Source organism: Chrysochloris asiatica, unplaced genomic scaffold (assembly GCF_000296735.1).
Source record: "Chrysochloris asiatica unplaced genomic scaffold, ChrAsi1.0 scaffold00124, whole genome shotgun sequence".
Taxonomy (NCBI): Eukaryota; Metazoa; Chordata; class Mammalia; order Afrosoricida; family Chrysochloridae; genus Chrysochloris; species Chrysochloris asiatica.
Genome location: NW_006408642.1, coordinates 6338144 through 6355909, shown reverse-complemented (window position 1 = coordinate 6355909; position 17766 = coordinate 6338144). Strand labels below are relative to the sequence as shown.

Below are 17766 nucleotides of genomic sequence, written 5' to 3'. Positions count from 1 at the left end.
GAACTTGACCTACACCTATGGATGCAGTAGCTCAAAAGAGGGAACAAATCTTTACAGCGAGGATTATTCCCACCCCCTCCATACATACAGAGTAGACAGGGATGGGTAACTTGGACATTGGCTATCCAAAATGGTGGGACTTCAAAGGCAAGTGACTGGCTTACAAACTTTCAAGAAGGAATTTAGATGCAGAGGGCGTGGAGGAAGGTAGAATCTCCACTGAGTAGTACCCAATCTGTCTAGGCAGGGCTGATAAAAGGAAATGCAGATAGACCTCTTGTGATACAATAGTGAATAACTGCTATCAGGACTGTCTGTGAGGGCTGTAAATGTAAAGGTAGACTATTTGTAGCAAGGAAGGGAGTGATTAACTTTTCAGTTTAAGAGCGGAGGTTCCTGGGACCATTAAGGGAGAAGAGTGGTGTGCAGGACCCTACCCAGAGAAGCAGTGATGCCAGAGATGGAGTGGCCAGGGACTTTTTAGATCCAGAAAGTTATAGGGTCTGTGTGTTGACGACTAGGGGGCAGTCTTGCAGGGTATACCCTTTGATTGGTTGATGATGCATGGAGGGGATTGTAACCATGGCAATGAAATTATATATGATAGGATGAATGTAAAACTAATGTTCTCCCATTGAAACTATCACATAATTCACAATAAAACATTAAAAAAAATAACAAAACCCCATTTCCCAGAAAGCTTGAAGTTTGTGTTGGAGTCAAGATGGCTGGTGAGCAGCTTTCTACCTTAAACCTGATAAGTACCAGTGAGACCAACATGGTAACCCGCCAAGTTTCTCCACCTTCAAAAATTTCAAACTATGTCCTTTTAAAGGCACATGGGAGAACACTTCAGGTGGGAGAAAGGCTGAGTGGGGTTCTAGGTATCACCACTCCCTGCCTCACTCAGTCAGTGTGGACCTGGTTGCATCTGTTCACAGTTACCTTAGAGAAGTCTCCTATAAGGTCCCGTGGGTCACTGTCCAATATGTTCTCAATGGTCCCTTTTGGGGAAGATGCCAAGGACAAAGACTGATGTAGAATCTGTAACAAAATCAAACATGAAATTCTGAACAGGATGTCTGAAAAACATTCACCTGGAACACGTCACAAGGAGTATGGAATGTTAATTTCATTCAACCTTGAGTAAATATGAGAATGAATTATTGACTAGGTCTACTATTTTAGTGTCAAATGGAATTGCTCTGAAACTAAGTCTTCTTTTCTTTTTTTTTAAGGTGGAATCAATTTAAAATCAAAGCTATATTAAAACAAAGGAGCTCTGGTAGTGTAGTGGTTACGAATTGGGCTGCTAATCTCAAGGTCAACAATTCAAAACTACCAGCCGGTCTATGGGAAAAAGATGATGCTTTCTGCTTTACAGCCTCAGAAACTCTGTGCAGGGTCGCTATGGGTCGGCTCCAACTCGATGGCACTTAACAATAACATATTAAAACAACAATAAAGCGACCATTTCTTAGTTCTATGCACTGAAAAGCTCTAGGGATACCAAGTATTCTTACAGTACAGAACATAAGAAGTGCCTGAAAATAACATGGCTTGGGGTCAGACGCACCTTAGACCTCAAACTGACATCTTTTCTCTTAAAGCAAATATACTTTTAGTTGTTACCAGGGTAATTTTTTGTTTTCTATATATTTGCTTCAAGAGCAAAGATGTCAGTTTGAGGACTAAGATGTACCTGACCCAAGCTATTGTATTTTTAGTAGCATCAAAGAAATGTGAAAGCTGGATACTAAGGAAGATCTTATTCTTTATGAGACATGTGAGATATGGTGTAAATATGATGTACTGTGAGAACAACACACAAATATGTGTTGGAATCACATCCAGAATGCTCTCTAGAAGCCAGGATGACAAGACTTCATTTCTCATACTTTGGACATACTACAGCACCTAACAACACCCAGGGTGGGAGGGTGGGGGAGTTTTTGCTTAGGGGTCAATGAGTTTATGTTAATAATTTGGAAAAGGAAATGGAATACAATTCAAAGAATGTAATCAGTGTCAATGAATTATGAACAGAATTGTTGAGATGATGTGTTTTGTTACGTATATTTCCAACCACGACCCCAACGTGCTACAACAAAGGCTTACTCTCTTTAGCCCAAGGACAAGGAAAAGGTCATCCTACTAATACAGAAAAACCTTCCGGCAATAATAGCCCTACTCCAACCAAACATCAGGGGGAAAAGACTACAGCCCTACTCAACAAATGTAGGCAAGGGCTGAGAGGGGAAGCTTGCACATTCTTCAAATCCACCAGCTGCTCCTTGGAAACCCTATACATTGTTGCTATGATTCAGAACCTACCTGGTGGCACTTAACATCCCAAACCCTACTTACTCCACTGGGTGGTGTCAGAGAAGGGCTAGTGGTATTGAGGACCCTGAATCCTCCCACCCTACACAGCCATGAGGCTTCCCACCACCCCAGGTGTCCATGGAGGTAATGTTGGAGAACTTGGGCTTCCATCCCCACATGGCAGTAATAAAGTGGTGGCTTTTCCAACCTCCCAACAAAGATCAGACCAGACCTGTTAAAACAGAGGTACAGAAATCCAGATCTTCTAATTGCATTCTTCCCCTCATACTGTCACATGCTATGCAATTGGTTCTGACTCACAACAGCCCTGTATAGGGTTTCTGACAGCAACTTGTGGGTTGTACCATCAACCGCGTGGGTTTAGCACCTAAAAAAACTCATCAAGATCCAAGGAAATTTAGAAATTTTGAATGGGAACTTGCACAGGGAGTTAATTAATACATATCAGTAATGCGAAGACACAGATATTAGAATTATCCAACAAGGACTTTAAATAATAAAATGCTTTGACAGACAATTATGGACATGTTTGAAACAAATGAAAAAAACTTTCCCTACAGAGAAAAAGAAATCTGCACAACTAACCTCCTGAGGCTTCTCTGGAATAGCTGCCTCTTCCAGACTGGGCCCTGTCATGCTTTTCCTCCGCTTTGTATTTCCAAATGGAGACTCATCTTGAGATCTTTCTGGTCTCTTCAACACTGAACGGGTGGAGTTACACATGGAAGGGGAGTCAAACAGTCTGCATCGATTGTCCTTGGGAAAAACAAAGATACATGAAATCTTCACTAAAACATGCCCACTTCAATGGTTGTTGTTGGTAAGTGCCATTGAGTCAGTTCCGACTCAGTGACCCTGTATGGGGTTTCCGAGGAGTGGCTTGTGAACTTAAACCACTGATATTGTGGTTCAAATCCTCCCTGCAGTCCAGTGCATTAACCCGCAGTACCTCCTGGGATGTTATAAGACACATTCTAAACTAGGGGAGTCATCGTAAGGTATGTTTAGAGAGGTCAGAGTTATAGGTCAGCCAGAAAGGACATCAACTAATATGGCTGATATGAAATAATAAAAACAAGAACTGTATGCATATAAATTACCAAGATGTCCTCACATACCATGAAGGGCAAACATTAAACTGCAACCACCATGATGCATTACACCCGAGAACACTAAAGACCAGTCAAATGAGAATGCCCATAGACCCAAAAAATCTCCTATGAAATAAGGTCTGATTCCTTTGGCGGTATGAGCAGAAGGACTAGCTAGTTTAGAGGATAATTTAGGTCTACTCTGACCCAGAGTCCAGTTACTCAAGACACATAGGAACAACTCACAAAGTTTGCAGTTCTTTTCATGACAAGGGGAGCCGTCCAGAGACTTGCCATGCACGACGAGGTCTCTTCATCATTCTAAAGAAAGGAAAACAGGTTTAAAAAACATCCAGTGAAGACTAACATTGGATACCATCTAATGTCCCTCCCCTTCTTCTCTCAAGACTATAAGGTCCAAAGAGAATCACATTTAATAGTTCTGAAACTTGGAACACAGGTATATGAGGAGGCACCCCCAGTCTCAATTTCATCCTACTCGGCAGCTACAGCTGGACACCGTGCCACACTATTCTTGTTTCATGTCTCGTGCACAAAACAGACTTATCAATTCCTTCAGGGTATTGTCTTCTTTTGAATCTCCCATAGGACTTAATCAGGCTAGAAGCAGAGTCTCAATAAATCCTCACCAACTGAACAAAAGTATCAAGTTTCAGTCAACAAGCCGTGGAGATTTGACTTCTCAAAGGGTGGAATGGATAACACACACATACAACCTTAAGATTGTCTCCATCAAGAATGTCCATAAAGCCATCATCCTCATCAGACAGAGTAGCAGTCACAGGTGACTGGGGCATAAAAACAGGGCTGTAGCTCCCTGGCTCGCTGTTCTCTCTTTCATTTGAGGAAAGCTGTAAGACACAATTCATGGCTTGTTAACAAATGAGAACTCTGGCCAATTTTCATTTCCTATTTGTATTATTTCACTAATTTTTATGAGGAAAACATACATATTATATTTGCTGTAAGAAATAAAAGTATGGTACTATAGGATAAGCACTGGACTGCTAACTGCAAGGTTGGTGGCTCAAAATCACCAATCACTCCTCAGAAATCTAGTATACAGGGTTTCTGTGTAGGAATTGACCTGAAGGCACTTAATAATAAACAAAGAAAAATGTACCTGGACCCTTTGGTTGGTTGATGATGCATGAAGGGGATTGTAACCATGGCAATGAAATGATATATGACAGAATGAATGTAAAGCTAGTGTTCTCTTATGTATACTATCACATAATTCACAATAAAATATTAAAAAAACAAATGTACCCAGAGACTATAATGCAATACCCACACAGTCAGGTTGAGAAGCCTTCACAAAAAAACTCCTCAGGAGCAATTCACCTTATAGCTGGATCTGGGGATAGGTTCTTGTGAAGAACAAGGTTTGTTTTATCAGGAGGCCATAGTTGGTGAGCACTGATTAATACAAGAGTTTTTTAACACTACGAAAATCTAATGTGCTGAAATGAAGAAGGATAAGATGCAAGTCTCTACGGAGACCAGAAAATGGCCTGTTGTTGTTGGTGTTATGTGCCATGGAGTTGGTTCCGACTCATAGTGACCTGTACAGGGTTTCCAAGGCTGTGAATCTTTACGGGAGCAGAAAGCCTCATCTTTCTCCTGCAGAACAGATGGTAGTTTCAAACTGCTGACCTTGATGTTCACAGCCCAATTTGTAACCACTAGGCTACCAGAGATGCATGTTATAGACCCATTTTTGTGAAGTAGATTCTGAGATCCCTAAGTGCAAATGTAGTATAGAAAATGCCAGACAAATACAGCTGTCTTTGGATAGGAATAATTCTTTCTCCATGATTCCTACACCAAGAAGTTACTATGAGGAAATAGATGGTAGCTTAGAGACTAAAAATGAGACTAACAAAGAAATACTCCCTAATTTAGATGGCAGCTAAAGTAGTGAGACTGGCAATGATCTTCTTTCAGTTTGTGGCCCAGTGATCACAGGAAACCCAATCTATGGATGCTTCAGGTTGATTCAGTTCAGACTAACAGTTTGTTGTTGTTAAGTGCCATTGAGTCAGTCCCGACCTATGGCAACTCGTATAGGGTTCCCAAGGAGCGATTGGTGGGTTTGAACTGCTTACAGTGTGGTTCAAACTGATCTTATGGTCCAGTGCATTATCCTGAAGTGCTACACCAGGACTAACTGGTGGTGGTGGTTGTGTGGAGTCGGTCCCGACTCAATGACACTGTACAGGGCTTCCAAGGCTGTGAATCTTTATGGGAGCAGAAATCCTCATCTTTCTCCCGTGGAACAACTGGTAGTTTTGAATTGCTGGCCTTGAGGTTAGCAGCCCCACTGTTCACCACTACACTACCAGAGCTTCTTAACTAACATTAAAAAATGGAAATAATGGCAATCTTGAACTGTCTGACAAATAGACCAGGGACAAGTGACCATAAATACAAGTAGCTCCATAAACAGTGGGTTCATTAGAACTCATGACAGTTCTTAATAAGCCACCTTTGGAGAAAACCAAGTTTTAAGTAAAAGAAGACAACCCCAGCATTGTTGTTATATTCTTTGACTGACCCAGGATGCCTGCTGATTATTTTCCCAGAATTGACAAGATAAAAATTTCCTTGTTTAAGTACCATGTTTCAAACACACCATTGCTCACTCAGTTTCAACCTATCTATTGCCCCAAAACAATGTTTCATATCCTTGTTTTAAAAGATAGCTAAGGTAAAGACAGCAAGAGCTATTGCAGTATCTTCAGTTCCAGAGGAAAGAGGGAGCTTTCACGCTCTTTCCTCTGAGAACCTGTGAAAAACCAAACACATACCATCCAAGCTGGGGCTGAGTTCTGCCTCTGAGTGAAGGGATCTTTACCCTCCTCAAGTCCATGAGAGTGGAGGCAGCCACGAGATGCAGGCCTTATTGGCTTCTTAAACTCAAAGACTTCCTGCAAGACAGTATAGTCAAAACATCTGTTACTGAGCATGAAAATCAGCTCTAGGGCCACAGTAATAGCTTGTGTGAGACAGGCAAAGGAGTGGACATTAGTTACTACCTTTATATCAGGCTCGGAATGGAGAGTGTATCTGTTTCTGTTCTAATCTCTAACACTGGAGATGTGTATCCTGTTAGTGGCTAACTTCTGATGCAGCATACCACCCCCTGCCCCAATCTGCATCACCACAAATACTTAATTTCCTAACAAACATATAAATATCCACCAACTCTATGAGAAAAAAAAAAAAAAATCTCAGAAAACCACTACGTGGGATAAATGCTATGTACTAGAGGGCCTTTTATTTTCTACCTCTTCATATAAACAGGAGACAATGCTGTTCCCACTTATAATGATTGTATTACATATTACAAACAACTTTTTAAAAACAGGCAAAACTAATCCAGGGTGACAAAACTCTATGGGAGATAGTTACAGACTGGAAGGCTCCCTCTGGGGTGAGGGTTATGTTATCTTGACCTGGGTGCTTATCCTACAATGTCACACCAGGACTCATGATTATAAACTATAGTAGTTCAGCAGGGAATAAAGAAAAAAGCGGGTGAAAGATACAGAATAGAAAGTAGAAATAGAAAGAAGGCCAGAAAAGCTGTGCTAATTCATTCAACCCTTTTGGATCCTGTCCTATACAAGGGACTCTACCAGATATGAGAAACTTAAGCCAGAGTGTTCAAATTTTAAAAAATCATATAATGTCATCTTCTATGCCACCATTTGCATTACCTTTAGATTTTCTGAAGCCTTCTGACTCAGTTCTTTCAAACACTGTCAAGAAACCTTTTCCTGAGGCTCAAAACTTATCCCAGAGTCAGAACAAAGAGGAAAGGAAAGCCTGGGCAGACCCTCTCAGACAGATTACTTAGGGACATAATTATTCCTTAGTAACTTCTAGGCCAGACATCATTTTATACATGCTTTATACACATTATCTCATAATTCTAGCAACAGCCTCACATTTTCCACAACTGAGGAAAATGAAAACTAAAAATAGAAGTAATATGTTCAAGGCCATACAACTAGTAAGCAGTAGAATTGAAATCTAAGTTTCTCTGATCCCAAAGATCATGCTTAACTATGGCCAACACTTGGTGTTGCTAAGTGCTATACAGCAACCTTGTATAGCATCACCAAGAACGTGACTGGTGGGTTTGAACACCAACAAAGGTCAATTGTAGTTAAGACAGTGGATTTGGTTTTACTTCTTGGGTCAAACTCACATTTTCCTTGTTCTCATCCTGGTCGATCATCTGAAAGATGTCATGGTCAAGAGAATCGGAATGGCTCCTCTTCAGAGCTGGGCTACATCCCAGGAGCTTCAGCTATTAAAATGGAAAGAGGAAATGGGGGTATGTAAACACAAATTCCGTTCTAAAGGGAAAAAGAAAGAAAGAAAGAAAAGAGCGAGAAGGGCTAGCTTCTCTTATACTGTAGTAACAAGTATTCAGTAAATGCAGTTAGGGAGCAATATTGCTTTAACACAGGTTATATGGCTTTTACATCTAATATGACAAGTTCTACAGTAGTGAGGTTGGCCCAGGATCGTGCAGTGTTTCGCTCTGCTGTGCAAAGGGTTGCTATGAGTTGGTACCTACTCAATGGTACCTTACAACAACAGCCTTCTCAGCAAGGGTCAAATCAACTCCAAAATAATATCATTTGCATAAAAAGAACTCTTCCTGGTTCAATAATACTTTGGTAGAGATGAAGGAGGAAAAAACCCTCAAGAGGCCATCAGTATGGAAGTTTCTTTAAGAAAAGGGTCTTCAGTACTTTTCCATAGTCTTGTGCTTATAGAAAAGGAATCTTTAACAAATTTACACTAGTAGCTAGGAGGTGGGGAAAGGCAGATAGGTATTAACAGAATAAACAAGAACGCTAACTTACAGGTAGGGAATTTATTCTCCTCATGGAATTTTCAAGGCTGCAGTGAGATTAGAGGTAAATAATGAGAGTACAGCAAATCAAGATGACCAAATTCCCAAAGTAGCACATCCAACATTGACAATTTATGTGAAAAAAATCCCACCATGGTCTTCTCTTAAAATTCACAAGTATTCTTAAGGCTATGGCCTTATAGGATGGAACAGGGGTTTAATTATAGCTAAAATAAAGGAGGGAAGTTTCTGAAAGCTGCTGAAATAAACTCATTCTCAGAAGATACCAGTAGTGGCAGATCAAGGAATCTGCCTACCAGTTGTAGAATCGATTCTGATTCCCAGATCAGAGTGTCAAGGATGTCATTAAAATTTTAAGAAAACCCTTCTCTAAGCACAAACACTTAAGAAATGAATACATACTTTTCTTTACTGTCCAAGGGCCCAGGAGAATCCAGACAAAAGCCTGTGTCAAAAAAAAAAAAAAAAAAAAAAAGAACCTTATAAATAAAAATAAAGATTCATAGCTTAGACCTTGGTCAAAATTGAAGTCAAGTCTCTATTTGTACACACAAGTTTCATACTTTTCATATATCAACTACCTTGGTATCTGACATTTGCATTTATGAGAATAGTAAACATCTACTATTCAACTCTTTTGGACATTAATGATGCATGTCTGACACTAATGAGCACTGAGGTGTGAGTAATGCTACTATGATGGTTAAGGTTATGTGTCAACTTGGCTAGGCCATGATTCTTACTGGTTTGGCAATTACATATGTTGTAGTGGTGTGCCATGGAGTGGGTTCTGATTCATAGTGACCCTGGCACAGGTTTTCCGAAGCTGTAAATTTTTCCTGGAGCGGAAAGCCTCATCTTTCTCCCACAGCTGGTAGTTTTGAACTGCTGACCTTGAGGTTAGCAACCCAACTTGTAACCACTACACTATCAGAGCTCCTTATATGATGATGTAGTCATCCTACATTTTGTGAGCTGATGTAGTTATCCTTCATTTTTATATTAATTCCAATTTTTGTATAACCTGGTCTTTGGAATCTAACCATGTCAGTATGTGAGGAGAGGTGTACTATCAAATAAACAAAAACCAAACTAGTTGCTGTGGAATCAATTCTTACTCTTGGTGATACCATCATTTCCATAGGGTTTTCAATGGCTGATTTTTCAGAAATACATTGCCAGGCCTCACCTGCACTACCTAGGAACTCCAATTACAATCATTGGAAACAGAATTTGAGGAAAAGGTGACTTAAACTGATTTTTTTTGGCACATGACTGCTTGGTTATTCAGAAGGGACCCAAGTAATTTTCAAACTGTGAGTTCCAAGCATAGAAAGAATAAGATTCCAGGTGTTTCTGGGATGGTTTCAATTTCAAATATTCTACCTTGTCAACTCATGTGGATAAATGTGCAATTTGGAAAATGCAATTATTAGTCATATGATATGTAAGGCATGTATTTGCTGCTGTAACAAAATGCCACCAAGTCAAGGGGCCCTTCTCACTAAGGGTCTCTCACGCTGCTGCTACAAATGAGAATCCTAGTTGCAGTTTCAAGAAACAGCCTATATTTCAAGAAAAGCCTTTTGTTTTGCAGTTCCTTAACCGAAAGCATCTGTGCCCCTACTGCTCATAATCTGGGTAGAGATAAATCCTCCAATCATACAAAATTATGAATTTGGATGAAACTCAGTGGCACTTTTCTATAGTAAGCTTACACAAATAATTTCACTATACTTCCAACAAACGGACCACATATTTTAACGAATGACTTTCTGAACGACACTTACAGTGCTATGGTGAATTTTACTCTACAACTTATCTTTCTTAAGTGCCCTGGTGGCAGGGTGGTTAAGTGCTTGGCTGTTGGCTGGTAACCATAGGGCTTCTTTGTATTGTTCCCTAAGGTTGTTTGTGATCAGATTCTGTGTATTACCATATCTTGTCTCAACCGCTAATGCAACTAAGTCCCAAAGAAAACAGGAATGGATCCGTCAATTCCCAGTGTTGCCCCCGCACACAGCAGACACACAATGCATATTGAAGACAGGGTATACCTGAATCAGTTGACTCAGAGGAACCCATTCTCTGCAGACTGCTGTTCTTCACCTCCAATGATGGCTCATACTCACTACAATCAAGAGAAATTGCTAGAACTTAATTGAAAGGTTAACCTACAGGAGACAGGCCATACATTTAAGAAGTGGCCAGACCACTGTGAACCATTATTTCTAGGCCACACCGAACTTCCCCCTTTTCCACCTTGAATATCCAGTTTGCACTTGAGGATAAAAGAATAAAAGAGTAGGTGGACACAGTCCTAGGCCATATTGTAGAAAATGATTATGAGGAATTTTCAAATATTTCCTGAAGTGGGAAGATGTGCTCCTGCATTTCAGAGGTTTGGAAAGGAAGAAAACGTGCTTAGTGAGAAAAAAATGCCCAAGATTGGAGCGAAAGCAGCTTCGCCAGACACTGTAGGATGCATTTTTTTTACTGTAAGAGAAAAAATTCTCTGGAGCTTTCCAGTATGGAAAGTTGGGTAGAAAGTCCTGGCTTTGGGAAAGCAATGGGGTGGACATCAGGAATGTGTAGAATGGGAAGATTCTGTACAAAAGCCAGGAGAGAAAATGGCAAGTCACTTTGTTGGGAAGGAACAAAGCTCACAGGAGACTCAGGTCACAGTTCAGTCAAGGGTGGAAGTAAGTGATAAGGAGGGCCTACTTTCCCCAGTTGGGCACAGATTCCAAAGTGCTCCTTTGGATAGGAAAACGACAAGAGGGTACAAGGCAATCCGAAAGGAATAGCGAAAGTGGGAAGCCGGGTCTTTTATTGGAGGGTCCGAACGGCCTCTCCCGCCCAACATTCAACATTCCGCTAGAGCGGAGGATGCACATGGCGGGCACAGGGTCCCGAGCTACCACCCTGGAGCGGCTGACCCAGGAGGGCAAGTCGCGCCTCTCTCCGGATCCGATTCCGAGAAGGGCCGCCAGGAAGGCTGACGGCCTGGTCCCCCGACGCTGACCCCCTTACCTGCCCAGTCCCTGCAGCTGGTCCATGGTGACCGTCAGGTTGGTGACAGGCGACAGCCCCCCGGCAGCTGGCGCGCCGAACAGAGCCTTTACGACGGCGGGTGGTGCGGGAGGGGGGCTGCAGGCGAAGAGCAAGCGCCGGCGGTGGGGGGGCTCCGGGCCCAGTTCCATGGCGGCGCCCGGCCTCCCCAGGGCTCCCGCTCCCTCTTTCTCCGCCTCCGCCGCGCCTGCTCCGCCCCGCCCCGCCGACACCGGCCTCGGCCGCGCGCTCAGCTGCCGGCGTCCGCGGGTCAAACACAAACACAATCCCGCGGTTTAAGGACGCAGCCGCCGCGGGTAAGTGGCGCGGACGGGCAGGAGTCCGGGACGGGCAGGCGCCAGTCACACGCACCGGTGCCCCGACCCTTTCCCCGCGAGGCCGACGGGCGGGCGGGAGCCGGCAACCTGAAGATTAAATCCAAACAAACACTGGAGGTCGAAAAAGAAGGGCGGGCGAGAGCCGCGAGGCAACGGCCCGAGCTCACAGACTCTTAGTCTTTCTGTCACCCATGCCCAATCTGGGGTCTCAGAGCTCCAACCAAACCTCCACTCCCCTCCAAGACTGCTGCAGCTGAGATGGCCTTTGGCGGTACTAGCTGCTCACTAAGAGTCTCCGGTGCTCCGCCCCTTTTTCCTAGTTGGCGCCAAATGGAACCCACCAATCCGTAAGCTACCCATTCGCCCGAATGGCAGCCAAGCTGGACCAATGAGTGCGGAAGAAGGAAGCCGCTCGCGGGGCTGTACTGTGTCACCAGCTCTTGAAGGGGGCAGGCCCCAGAGGAGATGGAGGTGGGTCGAACCGAAAGAGGCTCAGAGGTCAATGAAAATTCCCACCATGCCCTGCGAGGCCCTGGCTGAGGCCAAAAGGCCCTTTTGACCCGTTGTATTCTGGGAAGCGTAGTTCCCACCCGGCGCGGCCTTCTCCTCACCTCCTACCCCAGGTGAGCAGTGGCCGGCAAGGTATGGCGCCCCAGGCTTGAGGTAGGGTGGAGGCTAGAGGACCCGACTTAGTTTGCGGGTGGCAGCCTTGCCTCTAACCGTGCAGCACCATAGGTCTCTTCCTGCCGTTCGACCCACACTTACAGCAATTGAATAACTTCCCCCTTGTCGCCCCACCAAGGCCAGGATCCCTGGATTTGATCTTGTGCAGTCAGCCCACTGCCCTTCGACTCCAGATCATCCAGGCCAGAATCCAGAACACCAAAGCGGGACCTCAAGGTAGGTTTGAACCGCAGTCACTCCTCAGAAACCCTATGAGTTTCTGAGGGTCGCTATGAGTCTGACCAGCCAGAGGCTGGTCAGACAATGAAGCCTGTGCTGACCATGATCCGCTGGCCAGAAGGGCTTCAACTCTGCAGTGCAGTCCAAAATACTGATTACATGTAGAAATGAGAATATTTTTACGTTGTATTAAATAAAGCCTGTTCCGCGGAAGAAAGATGAGGTTTTCTGCTCCCGTAAAGATTTACAGCCTCGGAAACCCTGTACAGGGTCGCTATGAGTCGGAACCGACTCCACGACACACAGCAACAACAACAATTATTAAAATGATTTTCCCTCTTTCTACAGGACTCCTGGTGTACCGCTGTGGGATCAGCACTGGACTGCAAACCACAAGGTCGGCAGTTCAAACCCAACAGCTGCTTCTTGCAAGACAGCGTTGCTGTGAGGTAGAACTGACTCGACAGCACTTAACAACAACATAAACACTAGACTTCGAACTAGAAGGCCCATGGTTCAAGCCTACCAGCCACTCTGTGGGAGAATGATGAAACTTCCTGCTTCCGTAAAGATTTAAAGGCTTGGAAACCCAATACGGGGTTGGTATGAGTCAGAATCAACTGTTACCGACCCTGTATAGGGTTTCCAAGGAGTGGCTGGTAGGTTTTTACCTCTAACTTGTTGCTAGTTATCCAGTGCTTGTCATCCAGTGCCACACGAGGACTCCAAACAACACTGTTGTGGTTATTAAATGCCGTCCAGTCCACATGACTGGACTTATGCTAGTATATGTTAAGGAGTATTGCTACTAGGTTTCCATTCATACGTGCGTGGTTTTATTCCAAACAAAAAGTGTTTAACGAAGTCTCTACTATCTCTGGAGTGCTACAAACATGTTCTCTCACTAATACGCTTGTCTTAGTCTCGTTGTTGTTGTTGTTGTTAATGGTTGTGTGCCATCTGTGGGTTACCACGTACTGCTACCTTGTATTTCATTGTTATTGTTGTCAAGTGCAGTCAAGTCGATTCTGACCCATAGTGACCCTGTATAGGGTTTCCAAGGACGAGGCTGAAATCTTTATGGAAGCAGAAAGCCTCATTTTTCTTCCTCGGAGTTGCTGGTAGAGTAAAACTTCTGACCTTGAGGTTAGCAGACCAGCAGGTAATCCACTATGCTCCTCTTAAAAAGAAACGATACGTTTTGTGCCATGGGAAAAAAATAATTTAAGACAACAGAAAAAAACAAAACAAAAAAAAAACTAGCCTGATAGATACACACAGACCATTGGAACAGAATTGAGAACCCAGAAGTAAATCCACCCACCTGTGGACAGCCCATCTTTAACAACAGGCCAAAGTGCATTTAAGAGGGAAGAGATAGTTTCTTTTTAGCAAATGGTGCTGGCAAAGGTGGATATTCATTTGCAGAAGAAAGAAACAGGATTCATATCTCACACCATACACAAAAATAAACTCAACATAGACCAAAGACCTAAATATAAAATCTAGAACTAAAAGACCATCAGTGAAGAAACAGGAACAAACGGAAGCTCTGATACATGGTATAAATATACCATCAAATATAACTGAAAACACACAAACAGCAGAAGACAAATTAGATGACTGGGACCCCCTAAAAATTAGACACTTAAGTGCATCAAAAGATTTTATGAAAACAGTAAAAAGAGAATCCATAGACCGGGGAAATTTTTTTTTAGCAACATATCAGACAAGGGACTAATCTCTAAAATTTACGGAAAACTTTTAGCATCTCAACAACAAAAAAAGCAAATAATCTAATTGTTAAATGCAGAGGCCATGAACAGACATTCCCAAAGAAGACACTCAGGCAGTGAACAAACATACTGTGATCATTAGCTGCTAAAACTTGAACCCATCGCCTTCTAGTTGATTTGGATTCATAGAGATCATATAGGACAGAATAGAATTGCTGCTTAGGGCTTCCAAGACTTTAAATCTTTACAGCGGTAGACAACCTCATCTTTCTCCTGAGGAGCAGCGGGTAGGTGTGAACTGTCAACCTTGCAGTTAGCAGCCCAATGCTTAATGTACAATGCCACTGGTGTTCCTTTCATTAGCTGTTGTTGTTGTTGTTAAGTGCCATCGAGTTGGTTCCAACTTACAGCAGTCCTATATAGAGTTTCTGAGGAGCAGCTGGTGGATTTGAACCATTGACCTTTCAGTTAGCTGTCCAGTGCTTATCTTATAGCACCAGAGAGAGCAAATCAAAACAGCAATGAGACTTATGTCACTCCAACATTAATAGCAAAGTTCAAAAAACAACAAATGCTGAGGGAAGTGTGGAGAGATTTAAAATCTACATATACTGCTGGTGGGACTGTAAAATGGTACAGCCACTGTGGAAAATAGTATGGCACTTCCTTAAAATATTGGAAATAGAAATACCATATTATCCAGCAATCCTATTACTTGCTATATATCCTAAAGCAGCCCTTCCAGATCAAAAATTCCCCTCTGATGAAGAAGTGAAGACATCATAGCATTCGTGACTCTCAGCTCAGCCTAAAACATTTTAAAATAAGGGAATACAAAAGCTTGTTGACAGATGGACAAAGTGTATTGAAGAGCAAGAGGATTATGTCAAAAAATTGTGTATTTGTCTTTTCTAAAAAGAGAAAAAAATTATTTGTCTTTTCTAAAAGTCATTAAAATATGTTCTACAATCAGAGTATGGATAATTTTTAACTCACCCTCATATGATGGTTACCAGAAGTGCTTTATAGGATAAGCACTGGACTGTGGATTATGCGCTGGACTGCAGAGTTCGTTTGAACCACAAGGTCAGTGGTTCAAGCTCACCAGCCACTCCTTGGAAACCCTATATAGGGTCGCTATGGGTTGGAACCGACTCGAAGGCACTTAACAACAACAACAACAACCACAAAGTAGGTGATTCAAACCTACCAGCTGCTCTGAGGAAAGAAAGATGAGGCTTTCTGCTTTTACAAAGATTTAGAGCATTGGAAACCCTATACTGGGTTGCTATGATTTGAAAACAACATGATGGTTGGGAGGGTAAATTATTAATTATAGGGATGTTGTTTAGTGCCATAAAGTCGGTTGCAACTCAGTGGCCCTAATAGGATTTCTAAGGACTGGATGATAGGTTTGAACCCCAACTTTGTGATTAGCAATCCATTGCGTATCCTACAGTGCCACACCAAGACTCCAAATAGAGGGTAGATGCATATTAACTTGAGTGGTGGCGAAAGCAATATAAATAAAAGGTTTGCAAAAATAGTGGCGGCAAGGGAAGACAGTGGGAGGAATTGCAAGGGTTAAGTTGGAGAGGATTGTAATGAAGTAAAGTATATGATTTGTTGAATGTAAAACTGATGATCTCTGTAAACCTTCACTGAATTCAGAATAAAAAGTTAAAAAAAAAATAGTTAAAGACAACAGAATTAAATACTGTTATATATAAAATCCTGCAGTAATTATGAGTCCTGGTGTTGTAGGATAAGTACTAGACTGCTAATGACAAGATTGGCCATTCAAACTCACCAGCTGCTCCTTATCAACCTTATACAGGGTTGTTATGAGTTGGAACTGACTTGAAGGCAATTAACAAAAACAAAGACCGGATGCGTGGATAGATTGGAATGCTGAAGGAGTGTGGGGCGGAAAACAGGAATATACCCAAGAATATATATTAGGTTTGACAAGATATTTCTACATGTTTATATACTGGTATTGCAAATACATACATAAATGTGGTAGAGCATACAAGGGGAAAACTTAGATATAAACACCTTAAGGGAATGAGTCACTGGGGGCTCAGGACCATAGTCTTGGGGACACCAAGTTCAATTGGCATAACATACCCCACAAAGACAATGCTCTACATCCTACTTTGGTAAGTAGTCACTGGAGTCTTAAAAGCTTATGAGTGGTCATCTAAGGCATAACTGTAGTTTCTACCTGCCTAGAGGAAAGAAGAGTAAAGAAAATAGAAGACATATCAAAACAATTAGTTAAATGGACCATGCAAATGAACATCAGCCTCCAGGATTCTGAGATCAGAAAAACTAGATGGTGCCTAGCTACCACTGCCAATTGCTCTGAAAGAGATCACGTTAGAAGGTCCTGTACAGAGTGGAAGAAAAATGTGGAACAAAACTAAAAATCATTAAAAATGACTAGGCTAACTGGTTAGATAGAGACTGATAGAACCTTTAAGTGATAGAACCAACCCTTAATCACCCTTACAACCTGGAACTGAACTGCCATCAAGGCTCAGTTTTCAGCGACATAATAGGTCGATACCACCACTCATCTGTCAGTTTGTCATACTGTGCAGGCTTATGTGTTTCTGTGATTCTAGAAGTTACGTTACCAGTACTTTAAAATTCCAGCAGGGTCACCAATGGTGGACAGGTTTCAGATGACTTCCAGATTAAAATAGACTAGAAAGAAGGAGAGATGGACTACTTGGAAATATTTAGTCACTGAAAACCTTATGAATAGAGTGGAACACCATCAAATAGCACCAGAATATTGAATATTGAAACATGATGAAGAGGACCATACTAATGTCAGATATAGTGCCAGATGATAAGCTCCTCAGGTTGGAAGGAACTCAAAATATGTCTGGGGAAGAGCTGCCTCCTCAAAGCAGAGTTGACTGTAATGACATGAATGGAGTTAAGTTTTCAGGACCTTTATTTACTGATGGGGCACAACTCAAAATGAGGAGAAACAGTTGTAAACAGCCATTAATAATTGGAACATGAAATGTACAAAGTGTGAATCTAGAAAAGTGAAAGTAGTCAAAAATAAAATAAAATGCATGAAGATCGATATCCTAAGCATTAGTGAGCTGAAATGGACTGGTACTGGTCATTTTTAATCTGGCAACCACACAGTTTACCATGACGGGAATGACAAATTGAAGAGGAATGGTGTCACATTCATCATTAAAAAGAACATTTCAAGTTCCATCTTGTAGTACAATGTTCTTTGTGATACTATAATATCCATACTCCTACAAAGAGACACTGAAACTTGCTTTCCAGTGTAGAAATGTTAAAGCAAATGGAAGAAATAAGGAGGTACAAGAGCTGAACAGAAAATTTCAAAG

General features: G+C 42.1%; 1 protein-coding gene across 2 annotated transcripts in view; it reads right to left on the bottom strand.

The window, feature by feature from the left end:
- CDC25A (cell division cycle 25A) overlaps positions 1-11908 on the bottom strand; it is an 18372-nt gene extending 6464 nt beyond the window's left edge. The window contains exons 1-10 of one of the 2 annotated variants that reach the window (XM_006868788.1): positions 11386-11908; positions 10410-10483; positions 8755-8797; positions 8342-8378; positions 7675-7776; positions 6269-6388; positions 4175-4309; positions 3684-3758; positions 2932-3102; positions 946-1044 (exon numbers count right to left, since the gene is read on the bottom strand). In XM_006868788.1, the coding sequence (XP_006868850.1) occupies positions 946-1044; positions 2932-3102; positions 3684-3758; positions 4175-4309; positions 6269-6388; positions 7675-7776; positions 8342-8378; positions 8755-8797; positions 10410-10483; positions 11386-11555 (1026 nt within the window). In that variant the 5' untranslated portion in view covers positions 11556-11908. The remainder of the gene's footprint in view (positions 1-945; positions 1045-2931; positions 3103-3683; positions 3759-4174; positions 4310-6268; positions 6389-7674; positions 7777-8341; positions 8379-8754; positions 8798-10409; positions 10484-11385) is intronic. The other variant, XM_006868789.1, reaches the window with a different exon arrangement.
- Between the last annotated feature and the right edge of the window lie 5858 nt (positions 11909-17766).